Source organism: Otolemur garnettii, unplaced genomic scaffold (assembly GCF_000181295.1).
Source record: "Otolemur garnettii isolate 467f Iridium unplaced genomic scaffold, OtoGar3 scaffold00015, whole genome shotgun sequence".
NCBI lineage: Eukaryota > Metazoa > Chordata > Mammalia > Primates > Galagidae > Otolemur > Otolemur garnettii.
Genome location: NW_003852410.1, coordinates 14,273,747 through 14,288,635, shown reverse-complemented (window position 1 = coordinate 14,288,635; position 14,889 = coordinate 14,273,747). Strand labels below are relative to the sequence as shown.

Sequence of the window (14,889 nt, the reverse complement as noted above, 5' to 3'; positions counted from 1 at the left end):
TTTTGTTATGAAAATGAAAGTAACAACAGGAAATGGCAGCAGGGTATTTGATAAGCTCAATTAGCATGGGGAATCAAATGAAATGATGACATGCCATTACGACCTCAGGGGTTAAAGATTCAATTTTCCATCTGGCCAAATCTACATTTCCAACACGAATGCTGACACCACCTGCTGTATGTTATTAGGTGTTATCTTGAGCAACCCCTAAGCATTTTCCATACAACAGGTATAGCCTCTAGTTGTTTTCATATTTCACTCTGTAATATAATTGCTTCATTGTGAACAGAAATAAAAAAATAAATTCTATACGATGGCTCCTTCATAAGAGGCATTAAAATCCATGCTAAACCCTTTACTTACCAATCATGGTAACAGTAAAAATATCATGATTATTTCTCTTCCACGTCACGATTAATATCGTGCAATCATTTTCTACAGTACCTAGGAATGATTCCAATTAACAGCTCTCTTATATGCTCTTAATTAATAGCCTCTTACTACAGAAATGGATAATTTGGTCATGTTTGATAATAATCAGATCTAAAGAACGCCTTCATAAAATACAAATTCAGTACATTTTAAAATTTAATGGTTAATCTCCTATGCTTTCTTGATTGAGGCAATGGCAAATGCTTTCTGAAAATTTTACATACCAAGCAAGTGCTGAAGCCCATTTGTAAGGGTTCAGACTCTTGAATACATGTGTTATAAAGACTCTATCAGGCTCTGAAGACTGTATTTTTTGTAATATGAAGTCTAGAAGCCAGTGATTAGCCCATAAATGTGCAGCTCTCATTTGGATTAGATTTACACACCTAAACAAGAACACACATATGTACACACTCATATTCAACTGTAAGTAAACAAGAGACACAAGTTCAAATCTCAGACTTGAGATTTCATATTGGACAGTCAATAGTAAGGCAATAAAGACAACTGTCTGTTTTAATACCTATTTTCCAGTCAGTACCAATACCCATATTTTCAAATAAAAGTAACTTTTCATCATCTGTACCCCCTTCCCTAAGTAAATTCACCAGGCTCCCTATGTTAATCCAGTTACCTTTTTTTTTTTTTTTTTTTATTAAATCATAGCTGTGTACATTAATGCAATCATGGGGTACAATGTCCTGTTTTTATATACAATTTGAAATATTTTCATCAAACTGGTTAACATAGCTTTCACGGCATTTTCTTAGTTATTGTGTTTGGACATTTATATTCTACACCTAATAAATTTCACACGTACCCTTGTATGATGCGCCATCACTTAACCTCCCTCCACCCATCCTCCCCCTCCCCTTTCCCTTTCTTCTTGGGCTATAATTGGATTAGTCCAGTTACTTTTTAAGAGTTTGGTAGGTAAATGATTTTTCTCTCATTAAAATTTATTTCCCTGGTTATTTCACTTTTTTCTTTCTGGGTAAATAGGTGTTTCAGAAATGTAAGCATCTAAACATTTGTAAGTGACTCAAAACTTACTTGGCTTTCTGAATCCACACACAGTAGTCTGAGATGTAGAGATCATTTAGAATATATGCTGGGTCATTCTCTTGAAAAATTTTGTGAATATCCAGGAGACACTTTAAAACTGTACTTTTACCTGAAGGAAATTGAAAAAAAAATAACAAATCATCCTTATGAAAAAAACTCAATTTTTAAAAGGACAAATTCAGATCCTGAAAGGTAATTTATTTAAAGTAGCACAGAGAACAACAGCTGCAACCAAAAAATAACTGGGCGTTGTGGCAGGCGCCTGTGGTCCCAGCTACTTGGAAGGCAGAGGCAGGACACTCGCTTGAGCCCAGGAGTTGGAGGTTGCTGTGAGTTGTAATGTCACAGCACTCTACCCAGGGGGACAGCTTGAGGCTCTGCCTCAAAAAAAAAAGAATAATTTTAACATTCCTTTTGAAATGGGATGGTAGATGCTAAGAAGGATGGACCCCACTTCAGATATAATTAAGTAACAGAAATTTATTGATAATTTGATACACCTACAGGTGCACCTGCAGGGGGCTCTTGAGGTGGGCCAATAAGAAGCCCCGAATAGCAGGGGAGAAGCCTTTTTATAGCATTATTCTGCATAGTCATGGTGACTAGCAAGCTAATGCAATACAGAAGCCAATTATAGCAGTTAGAACAGGGTCACAGGGTAGGGGTACATATTAATTCATACATCACAAGATATATCACAAGTACATTACTTCATAATCACAAGATGGGGTATGTCATAGAGGTTTACACAATTTAGGGTGGAGGTACATGTTTACTAAGGGTACATTAGCTCATAGTTCAGGGGTACAAAACAGGTGTTGGGTAAATTTCCGAGAACAACTTGGGACCCCTTCACCCGGGGCTTTATTTGGAATTGACCCCTCCCTTCCTCAACCCTTCCCTGTGTACTTCCTCAATTTCAGGCTGTTTCTCTACCCTTGAGAGGGCTGAAACTAAAAGCTTAGGAGAGGCTTCCTTTTCAAGGGTAGGGGGCTTGGTTATTACACCTTAGTGCATGAAAAGTTATCAATCCTACTATGTCCAAACGCCTATAATTCTTTCCTTAAAAATCATAAATAATCTTTATACTCTATTGTTATAGCTGATTAATTGTAGTTACCACAAAAACACTATGAAATACAATAGGTCCATTAAATGAAAGGGAAAAAAGTTTTCCAAACTAAACGAATACTTAAATGCATCATAACTAATTGGATAACATTCTTCTAATTCAACTTTTCAAAATGACAAGGAAAACTGTATTTTAATTTTAAACGTTTTTAATTCTTATGTCAACATTTTTCATAAAGGAATTATCTACTACCAACAAATTTTTTCACCTTAAAAAACTGAAGAAAACTCGATTGAACATTGAAATATCATTATCACTGCTCCAGAAATAAGTTGACAAAAATCACTTGAAAGCAAGCTATCAAATATTAAAGTCTTACTCTTACCTAATTTCTTACTTACAGTTGTTAAATGAACTAATTTTAATCCAACCAAAGTCTACAAAAGAAACCTTTCACAACTCAACAATTCCCCAAGTGTTCCAAACTTCATGGAACACTTCTTCTTCCCTGAAATTAACTATGAGGCAAATTACTAAATCTAGAGTAGTATAACTTCCTGTGAGACACAGCATTTGCAATAAACTGTTTTATTCCTATCTTTACAGTTCTGAAACATGGAAATAGTGTATGTTGAGTTTGTGAAGATACTGGACATTCTTTCATCAGTATTTCCCATTTCGCTTTTAGATCTTCAGAGAAAAGAATCATGAGCTAGGTGATAATATCTCAAGACCTCAAGACTGTTACAATTAAATTTTTAATGTAATGAACACTAGTAAATAAGTTTCAAAAGTTAAGTAGAAATTTATGTTTTATTCCATGGTTAATCCCTAATACCTAGAACAGAACACTGCAGCAGCAGGTTTGGATTTTAGATTTTAAGAACAAATATACAGCAATCACCCAGTGTAAACCCTTGCAATGTCTTTCATTCTATAGTCTCACTCACTAAATCCTGCTGGTTTTTTCCTTAGACATGTTCCTTGTACCTGCCCTTTCTCTACTACTGCCTGAGCACCTCTCCTCACTCACACTCTTATTCTCTCATGCCTAGATCTCTTTTTTTCCTCTTTCAGACTCCAGACTCTCTCCCCTCTAATACACATTTTTAATGTATCACTTTTCACTGAGTCCCTGTATATGCTTTCAAGGCTCTCTATGGACTTGTTTCCATGCCTCTGTCCCACAGGGGCCCTCTTTCTTTTCCACTCCACCTAGACTGCTGTCAAGGTCTAGTTCAAGTCTTTTCCCCTTCAGGAAGCCCTGGGCTGCCTTCCCTAAGTCATCAGGGTCCTTTACTAAACCTTGCAAAGGAAAGCAGTGGGAAGGAAACTCAGCCCATCTTCCCTGTAACCTTCCCTGCTCACTTCACAGAAGGAGAAGCTGAGGCTCCAGGAAGAGTAAGATACTGTCACTGAGTTGAGGAAGTGGGATATAAATTCCAACCTTACTGGCTCCAGAGGCTCTCCACTGTGCCATGCTACCTGTATGTTCATGATCCATTCAGTCTCTATCACATTTTTATTATTCAAGAGCTAAGGAGGTAATAAGTCCTTGAAACCAGAGGCCATGCCTTTTTAAAGAATATTAACTATGTGGCTTCCTCATATGCAGATGGGAAGAACGCCAAAGAAAGCTCCATTGTCAAAGTAGTTGTTAAGAGAAATAAACAATGAAAATACAAGATGTGTAGTTCACTTGGTTAAGTCAAGGTCAGAGCTGTGACTTATCAAAATGGCCCAGGTTAGCCATGTGAAATTATTAGTGTGGATCACCTATTTTAATTACAAAGTAGGTAATGTTGAAGGCAGAGTTTGATGAAAGGAGGAGAAAATAGAATCAAAATTCACAGACCTGATGAAATCCAGTTTGCCATGTTAGCCATTCTCCAAAAAAAAAAATCAAGGAAGACCTAACTAACCTATAAGAATTTTCTGGATAGTTTTAATTGTTGCAGAGATGACAGGAAGCAAGTGACAACTGATTTCTTTTTTGCCTTCTTTGTTTTTTTGGGGGTGGGGTGGGGAGGCAGAGGGTACAGAGGGAAGGATTTAGTACAACTTTATGATAACCACTAACCTAAAGTTTTAAAAGTTTATCACAGGTCTTTATCAGAAAAACAAACCATTTTCTTATAACTTGGATAAGCTTCTCCACAGCATGACACCTCCAGAATACTGCCTCCCAAGATCTTGTATCTTATAAGTAGGTTGATAGAAAATGCAGGATTTGGAGGAAAACACTTGGCTAGAGCAAATGGGTCACACAGGAGAAAAGGGTGATTTTGGTGGGAGTCAGACAGTCATGAGAGGGAGACAAATGCAACCTGACCAGAGTGAGTAAGAAGGCCTGAACTCAGAGGTGAGCAGCAGGGATAAAAGACCTTGCTCCAAAGATTTTTATAACAAAGGATATGGAGTTTGGGTCACATATTTAATAAGGATCTACACCTTCCATTCCTAATAAAATTATACACAGCTTTATTTAGCACATATCCCTACAGTGAGGTAGGGGGCCCTTTTACCTGGTAAATATTCCAGCCATCACACACGCAAAAGTAAAAGAACAGTAATGAAAAGAAATGGCAAATAATAAAAAAGAAGAAATGTCAAAAAATATATATATTTTTAAATTTAAAGAGAACAAATTATATTAAATTTGCATGTTCTAATTTGCACTATCTCCTTTTTTAAAAAGAAAAGAAAAATAAATGCACCCACAAAAAAATCCTGAACATATATACCAAGATGCTAATAGTATCTGTCTCAACATTCACAGCGCAAACGTGTAAGAGCCTGTCACGTGTCTGGCATTATTCTACATGTGGGAGTAGTTTCTTGTTCTTTTTTGCACTTTCCTCTAATTTCATAATTGTCCACAAGAAACATTATTTGTTTAACAAAAAGACATACTCGACTATACAACCAACCCCTGAAATACTGACAGATGAATGTTACAAATATTAATTCCCATATACAATTGTATTTTTGAACAACTGAAGAGCAATATTTATAGTAGGTAATTTTTTAAAATCACATTCAGAGCAGTTTTGAAAGGGAAAATTATGTGCTCTCTTCAAAAGGTGGGCTTTAATTGTCAGCCTTATTCAAACTACCTTCATAGTATGCTATATGTATATGACAAAATATGGCCCAAGATAACTAAGCTACTGCAGTTGACAATCTGGAACAAAAAGTACATTAAAACCATCCTCCCCCTGACAGTATGTATTATCACACCAAGGTCATATTTGATCTCCTTTGTTCTGATTATATCACCATGGACAATTACAGCATCACAGCCAGGAGACTCACAAGCATGTGGCACGATTTTTTTAAAGTCTCTTTTGTACTAACTACTCTATCAGATCCTCAACCACGTAGCTAGCAATTATCAGCAAAGGAAAAAACTGGCCCTTTTGCAGGCTGTCACATGGCCAGTGGCCAGACACCTATGGGGACTCAAAAGTACATGGCTCCTTTGAGGCTTTATCCAGATGTGGGCTCATCACACATCATATAGGCATAAAAAATTGCTAAGACCCAAATCCAAGAGAACTATTTCTACTCAAAGGCACTTCAGGGAAGTGACCATTTCAAGAGTTCACTGCCTAGTTCAAAGTAGAAAAAAAGAAGGTACCTTACACAGTAACCACAGTGACTGTTTTCACTGCAGAAAGGCACTAAACAGCTCTCTCTAGGATGTTGAATCTCCTGAGGGTTAGGGATTCTCTAGGATGGACTTGGTAGGATAAGCCAACCCCATCTATGAAACAATGGCTCTGAGACCAAGAGCTCACATTCACTCACAAAGGTGGTCTAACACTAGTATCCTGGTATCGTAAGTGACAAGTGGCATGAATGTTTTACTTCGCAGAAAGACTAATGATGACACAAAGAAACATAATGACAACAGAGAGACATTATGGATGACAGTAACAAGTAGACAGGCAGTAAACAGGACTTAACATAGTCCCTGGCCTTTCTTTAATGGAAAGTTCCTCCAGTTTTCCTTTACTGGGATGGTAAACTAAGAACAATGTGCTTTCCTGTCTGGACAGATGTTGCATCTCAAGTTAATATATCTTAAAACAAAGATAAGCCTAAGCTGCTCCCTCCAATGGCTATCTGAAATCCTTCTGTTAGCAGACCAGGTTTGGTAATAATCTCTCACTGACAGACCAGTTCATGGTTGGAGGCACTTAAGAAATAGTTCCTATCTCTAGGAGATGATCAGAGAAGTGGATGTTTTTGCTGGCTAAAAGCCAGCATAGGAAAAATAATATAAATTGCTAACTCCACACAGTAAGAGCTCAATTTCTTTTCAACTGTTGGTACATTACAGCTCCTACATGGCTTGGTTTTCTGGGTATCTAGTTCTATACCTTTTAAAGTTTTGAGCTACATGAGACAAAAAGCCAAAATAAGTAAACAAAAAAGGAGTGATTATTCCAAGTACATAAAGGAAAGCACTGCTTGGTCTTATTTGTAAAACCATCTACTATTTACTATTTACTATCATTGTAAAATATGCAACTCAGTAAATATCTAGCCATAATTCTGGGATTTTGATGAGACCACATTATCAAAAATGATATCAATTACCTGTATTTTAACATCAATTTCAATAGGTCATTTGACCATAAAAAGGGATGAGGCGGGAAAATTATGTCAATTTAATCAAAACTAAAAACATCAAATGGGGTAATTTGCTTCAATACCTAATCCTGGTAGGCAGCAGATTAAAGTCAAATGCCTAACAACTAACACAACACATACATATTCAATTTAGCATTAAGAAAGCTGCATGGTCTATGTAAATTTTTTATTCTCAAATTCCTCAGGTGCCATTTAAGCTTTTACATTTCTTAAAGATAATAAGAAACACATACTTGAAACAATCGGTTACTATTTTGAGCACAAATTTATACTCCTATGTCAATTTAAAAAGTATTCTTTGGGCTCAGCACCAGCCACATACACAAAGGCTGGAGGGTTCGAACCCAGCCCAGGCCAGCTAAACAACAGTGACAATTGCAACAAAAAATAGCTGGGCAATGTGGCAGGTGCCTGTAGCCTGGGAGGCTGAACCAAGACACTCACTTAAGCCCAAGAGTTTGAGGTTGCTGTGAGCTGTGACGCCACAGCACTCTACCCAGGGCAACATAGTGAGACTCCGTCTCAAAAAAAAAAAAAGTATTCTTTGCTATTAAAATGACATATATTATCCATATAGTCACAAACAAAATTAACATGAAATAAACATACACTCTGTATACGTAGTCTTTGCCTAGAAGACACACACTCTATTCAACCCCTAATTTACCATCCAAGTCCCAAATCTTGCATTATTTCTCAGAACAAGGGTTCAAGTCTTTCCCAAGCTGGTTCGGGGTTCCCTCCTAATGTCTGGCATATCCCTCTGTTATAGCAGTGCTATAGTTTGAATGTGTCCCCCAAAAGCATGTATGCTGGAAACTTAAGCCCCAAAATAACAGTGATGGGAGATGGGGGCTAATGCGAGGTGTTTAGTAGGTCTTAAAGGCTTCAGCCCTTCATGAACAGATTAATGCTAATTATAGAAGGACTTGGGGCGACGAGTTCTCACCACATGATGTTTTCTGCCATGCTATGAAACAGCACAAAGGCCTTCAGCAGATGCACCTCCTCAGTCTTGAACTTCCCAGCCTCCAGAACTTGAGCCAATAAAATTTCTGTTCTTTATAAATGGAGCGGTCTACAATATTCTTTTATAGCAACAAAAAATGGACTAGGACAGGCAGTTAGTAGCTACCCACCTGCTCTGCACCAGGTACACACATTACATCACTTAACCCTCCAAGCTAGGTACTCTCTCCCTTGTTTCATAAACGAGAAAACTGAAACCCAAGAATATGAAGGAGTTGGCAAAGACCACAGAAAGCAACAGTCAGGATTTGAAAGTAAGTATGCCTGACTTTCAGGGACTACGCAATAAATCCAGGGTCAGTATCTATCACCTTTCCGTGGTGAACTCCTTAATGGGAAAGAACATGACTTTTCATCTTTCCTCTCTGATCTAGAACGATGTCTAGCAAATTACATGTTCCTGTTCAATAAAGGCTGGTTGTGAATCTATAGTCTGGCGTACACAGAACCTAAGTTTCAACACACCTGGACAAACTGCTCAATTAACATGTACTAGTTATAATATCTTTGTGGGTAAGTTATTGCACTGTAACAAATGTGAAGTATATAGTTTGTTTACTCATTCCCTTATTGTGCCTATTCCCTGATAAGAAAAGAATGTTGCTATGCCGACTTTCTTACATCACTAGACCAACAAAAAATTCAAATAATGAATTTAACCCACTATTTCTTTTTGCCTTTTCTGCTCTAATAATCTCTGCAAGATTTGCTGGTTTGGAAGGACAGCCCTGACATTAACCCTATCTTCCTTAAATCAAACTGTCAAAGCGATGGTTGTCTCAGTTTAGAAATGCATGCCCGGGCTGGGCGCAGTGGCTCACATCCTAGCACTCTGGGAGGCCAAAGCAGGCTGATGGTTTGAGCTCACAAGTTCAAGACCAGCCTGAGCAAAAATAGCTGGGCATTGTGGAGGAATGTAGTCAACTACTTGGAAGGCTGAAGCAAGAGGATCACTTGAGCCCAAGAGTTTGAGGTTGCTGTGAGCTACAACACCATGGCACTCTATCAAGGATGACAAAGTGAAACTCTGTCTCAAAAAAAAAAAAGAAAGAAAAAAAGGAAAGAAATATATGCACAGATGTCATTAAAATTACATAATTGTAGCATAACTAATTCCAACTTCTTTAGGCCATGAAGTGTAAGGCATCCAAGTTCAAGGAAGAATAAAAACAAAAATTCCCATCTATACAATAAATGGAAAAATAGAAAGGTGAAGAAGCTGAAGCAGTATGGAAAAAAGCTCTTTGAAACAGATGCAATCTACTGGATTTTTTTTAAAACCATAAACATTGAAAACGTCCTAATTTTGTGGGTAAAATTTTCATTCTGCTATTGCATTTTAAGAATACAGCATGAGGCCAGTTTCAGTGGCTCAAACCTATAGTCCCAGCAACTCAGGAGGCAACAGCAGGAAGATCACTTGAGTCCAGGAGTTGGAGGCTACACTGAGCTATGATCATGCCATGCACTCCAGCCTGGGTAGCAGAGCAGAGACCCTATCTCTAAGAAAACTGAGAATCAAACAAGCAAAAAATACAGTATGTATTCAATGCCCAATCAAAAATTTTGTGTTATTTCAATTAAGACTATTATATTTCATTTTCCTAACAGACATCATTTGATATTTAGAATTCTGGAGGACTCAAAGGGAAGATGGCCGACTGATAGCAACTCTCAGCAGAGGCTCCTGAGCAGAGGAAGAAAAACTAGACGGAATCAGACTCTATGAAGCCAAAAGTGGGGAGCTGAGCCAAGAAAGAAGTTTGGCAAGCTGTAATTCTAAGGAAGAGCATTCAAGAAAACAAATTTCAGTTCTAATAACCAAATGGTGGAAAATAAACATGGTGAGGACCCAACAGAAGAATTCTGGTAACATGAATAACCAGAGTCAATCAACCCTCTCCAAGAAATGACAAAGGAGATACAACTGAAGATGCCACGCATAGACAAATGGCAGCAATGTCAGAAGCTGAATTCAGAATATGGATGGCAAATAAAATAAATAGAATGGAAGAAAAGACAGAAACTGAATTCCAAAGAGTAGTTCTAAAGTTGTCTCAAGAAATTAATGAATTCAAAGCCCAAGATATGGACAAATTACCACATGGATATCACCAAAGATATGGACACAATGACAAAAGAGATAGCAGAGCTCAAGGAAATGAAAAAGCTAGTTGAGGAACACCAAAATACAGTAGAATCCCTCAGTAATAGAGCAGACCAGGCAGAAGACAGGATCTCTGAAACTGAAGACAAAGCTTTTGAATGTTCCCAAACACTCAAAGAGGCAGACAGATGGAGAGCAAAAATTGATCATTCCCTGAGGGAGTTGTGCGATCACACCAAAAGATCAAACATTTATCTCATAGGAATTCCTGAAGAAGAGGATGGCCCTAAAGGTACAGACGCTCTGCTCCAAGAGATTTTGGAGGAGAATTTCCCAAGCATTGCAAGAAATACAGAACTTCAGACAGGCAAGAAAATCACTCAAGCCCAGTAGTTGGAGGTTGCTGTGAGCTGTGATGCCATAGCACTCTACCCAGGGCGACAGCTTGAGGCTCTGTCTCAAAAAATAAAAAAATAAAACCCAGCCCCAGCCAAAAACTTCAAAGAAAAGAATTACTGCCAGAATTAAATGAGATAATAAAATGTAAGTATTTTATATATATAAAGAGGAGGACATCAAACTAGAAGGGATCAAAGTTTCTGGAACCCCTTTACTGGCCCACATCCCCACTACATGTGAAGCACTGGTCCACATACTTTTTTTTTTTTTGAGACAGAGTCTCACTATGTCGCCCTTCATAGAGTGCCATGGTGTTACAGTTCACAGCAACCTCAAACTCTTGGGCTTAAGTGATTCTCTTGCCTCAGGCTCCCAAGTAGCTGGGACTATAGGCACCTACCACAATGCCCAGCTAAGTTTTTCTGTTTTTAGTAGAGATGGAGTCTTCCTCTTGCTCAGGCTGTTCTCGAATTTGTGAGCTCAAGCAATCCACTAAACTCGGCTTCCCAGAGTGCTAGGATTACAGGCATGAGCCACCACACTCAGCCAGTCCACATATTTCTTCATTCCTTCCCAACAAACTTCAAGTGCTCTGTGTCACACCACATTGCCTGTCCCCACACCATACAGGGTCCAGGTAATAATAAGAGTCTCCTCTCTCTCTCAAAAAAAGAAAAGAAAAGAAAAAAAGAGTCTCCTCTCTCTTCTGTGCTGCTAGCTATGTCCCCCTCAATGACCCTATGCTAAGTGTTACTGCTAGATGTATCTGATTTCATGAGCCCATCACAGGCTCAACACCAAACTCTTCAGTGGTTTATAAGGCCTGATTTCTCTAGCAAGCCACCGCAGACTCTCTTCCACCCTGTTCCAATACACCACCCCCCCTTTAACCTACTATCTCTCTTCACATCCCTGGCCGCCTCCAAACAAACTAGAGGGTTTGCCATTTCTTGGACATGGAACTCCTTTATTTTCCTCTCCCTCATTTTTTTGCCTTCTACTTTCTTGGGGAATAACTGCCTTCCACATCTTCTTTCCTAAATCCTACGTGTTCTTTAAGTGATGACTACCACTATACCTCACCCATAAGGCCTGGCTGTTTGCTTCTTCCCTGTCAACCCTCTCTTCTCCCTCCCACTAATAAGAACATATTAGAATCAGAGTGAGGTGTGGTACTAGAGGTACTGAAATCCTCGAACTCCGTGGTTCTCATCCTTCCTAATGCCACAACCCCCTGGGGTTACCACAACATGAGGAACTGTATTAAAGGGTCGCGGCATTAGGAAGGTTGAGAACCACTTGTCCCCACCACCCTGACCAGGCTCTGGCTGACAGTGCTAACAATACAAAGTAGCTCCAAGAAAGGTAAGGAATCTGCTTTAAAAAAAAAAAAAAAAAAAAGCCTTCTGTTGGTATGCTCTCACCTAATACACACAATGTAAGGGTGTATGGCACATCTCGAGGGTGAGGGGCACAACTACAATGGGGACCCAACGAACATGAACACTGTAACCTAATTGTACCCTCACATGAATCTGAGAAAAAAAGAAAGTGAAGGGGGAAAAATGCTGGCTGGTGTTAGTTACGTTACACAATCCAGGACATCCACTCCCTGCCTCCCTTGACCAACCTTCAAATAGGGTTGAGATTTGGTCTCAAACTGAGATTGAAGGAGCAGAAACCCGGAGCAAACCCTCACTGCAGCTAGAAACTGGCAGGTCCAAGAGGGCATGAAGAAGACTGCAGGCATGTAGCCTGCTCTGCAGCAAAGAAGGAAGACTGGGGACCTTTCCAGACTGGCTTGGACTCTCAGAAACTCTGGGTTTTTTTTTTTTTTTCTTTTTCTTTTTTAGAGACAGAGTCTTACTTTATCGCCCTCAGTAGAGTGCCATGGCGTCACAGCTCACAGCAACCTCCAACTCCTGGGCTTAGGTGATTTTCTTGCCTCCTAAGTAGCTGGGACTACAGGTGCCCACCAGAACGCCCAGCTGTTTTTTTGTTGCAGTTTGGCCGGGGTCAGGTTTGAACCCACCACCCTTGGTATATGGGGCCGGCGCCCTACTCACTGAGCCACAGGTGCTGCCCAACACTAGGGTTCTTAATGGTATTATTCAAAATCTTTTACTTCTTTGTTTATATCTAAACTTTCAAAAATTTTACAATAAAATCATTACTTTCTTCTTTAAAAAGAAGTCCCTCAAACTGGCAGTCACATAGCAATAGTAGGCTACAGATGAGCCCTTATCTCTCCAGTTCACACAGGCCTCATTACTCCCTGTTTTTTTTCACATTCTGCCATCCCTGTCCTTATTCATTACCCACTTGAGCCAAGCAGGTATCCCAGCTTGGTGTTCCTGACGTGGAGGAGTCTACTTGACTGTGAACCAACTAGATCAGACACATCTCATCCTGTGGGAAGGAGAGAGAAAACAGCTGAAATGACCCACTTCAATGCTGGCCACTATTTGGGATGGAAGGCAGCCAAGGACCTTAGCTCACTACTAAACCTCTATGTACACACCTAAGGCAGAGGAGGTACATTTTTTTCTGTAAAGTGACAGAAAGTAAACATTTTGGGTTTTGCAGGCCATATGATTTCTGTCACAACTACTCAATTCTGCCATTAAAGCACAAAAGCTGCCACAGATAATAAAATACGTTAGTGTATTAGCATGACTATATCCCAATAAAACTTTATTTATAGACACTATAATTTGAATTTCATGTAATTTTCTTTTCTTTTCTTTTTTTTAAAATAGAGACAGGGTCTTTTCTATGCTGCACAGGCTGATCTTGAACTCCTGGGCTCAGAAGATCTTCTACTTTGGTTTTCAAAAGTGCAGGGATTACAGGCATGACTGACTACCATGCCCTGCTCATATAATTTGTATATGTCACAAAATACTATTTTGCTCTTAATATTATTTTTCTTTCCTTTTTTTTTTTCTTTTTTTGAGACAGTGTTTCAATATGTCACCCTTGGTAGAGTACCATGGCATTATAGCTCACAGCAACCTCTAACTCTTGGGCTTAAGCAATTCTTTTGCCTCAGCCTCCCAAGTAGCTGGGACTACAGACACCTGCCACAACACCCGGCTATTTTTTGGTTGTAGTTGTCATTGTTATTTGGCAGGCCTGGGCTTCAAACCCGCCACCTACGGTGTATGTGGCTGGCGCCCTAGACACTGAGCTATAGGTGCTGAGCCTATTGGGTTTTTTTTGAAACAGAGTCTCAAGCTGTTACCTTGGGTAGAGTTCTGTGGCATCACAGCTCACAGCAACCTCAAACTCTTGGGCTCAAGCAAGTCTCTTGCCTCAGCCTCCCAAGCAGCTGGGACTCCAGGTGCCCACCAGAACACCCAGTTATTTTTTGTTACAATTGTCAATTGTCAATTGTTGAGCCCAGGAGTTTGAGGTTGCTGTGAGCTACGGTGACACCATGGCACTATAGCCTAGGCAACAGAGTGAAACTCTGTCTCACAAAAAAAAGAAAAAAAAAAGTAAGAACCAAGTCATAAATATCGTTGTAACTCTCCACTGATTCTGTTAAATAAATGCCTTGTACCAGGAATGGGTTTGATTCACATCCGTTGAATAAATAAATGTCTGCCACTTGTTGTATTTCAGTATTAGCTTCTTACTTAAATTCTAAATTACATATTCAGTCAAAGATTGCTTAACAATGAAGATTCCTGAGAAATGTGTCTTACGGCAATTCTATGACTGTATAGACATTGTGCACCCAAGCTATATGAGGTAGCCTGTTCCTCCTGGGCACAAACCTGTACAGCATATAACTGGACTGAATCGTGTAGGTACTGTAACCCAATGGTAAGCATTTGTGTTTCTAAACATATCTAAACATAGAGTAGGTTGGCCAGCACAAGGGCCACTTTGAGAGGCCAAGGCAGGAAAACTGCTTGAGGCCAGGAGTTTGAGACTATCCTAAGCAACAAACTAAGACCTCATCTGTATTTTTATTTTTTTTATTTTTTTTTTTTTTTGAGACAGAGCCTCCAGCTGTCCCCCTGGGTAGAGTGTCGTGGCATTACAGCTCACAGCAACCTCCAACTCCTGGGCTCAAGCGAGTCTCCTGCCTCTGCCTCCCAAGTAGCTGGGACCACAG

The 14,889-nt window shown here is 39.4% G+C and overlaps 1 protein-coding gene across 1 annotated transcript in view; it reads right to left on the bottom strand.

Annotated features, from left to right (window-relative positions):
- Nucleotides 1-14,889, bottom strand: part of SHQ1 (SHQ1, H/ACA ribonucleoprotein assembly factor) — a 138,310-nt gene that overhangs the window by 69,417 nt on the left and 54,004 nt on the right. Inside the window, exon 10 of the mRNA XM_003785493.2 lies at nt 1,486-1,606. Coding sequence (XP_003785541.1) covers nt 1,486-1,606 — 121 coding nt within the window. The remainder of the gene's footprint in view (nt 1-1,485; nt 1,607-14,889) is intronic.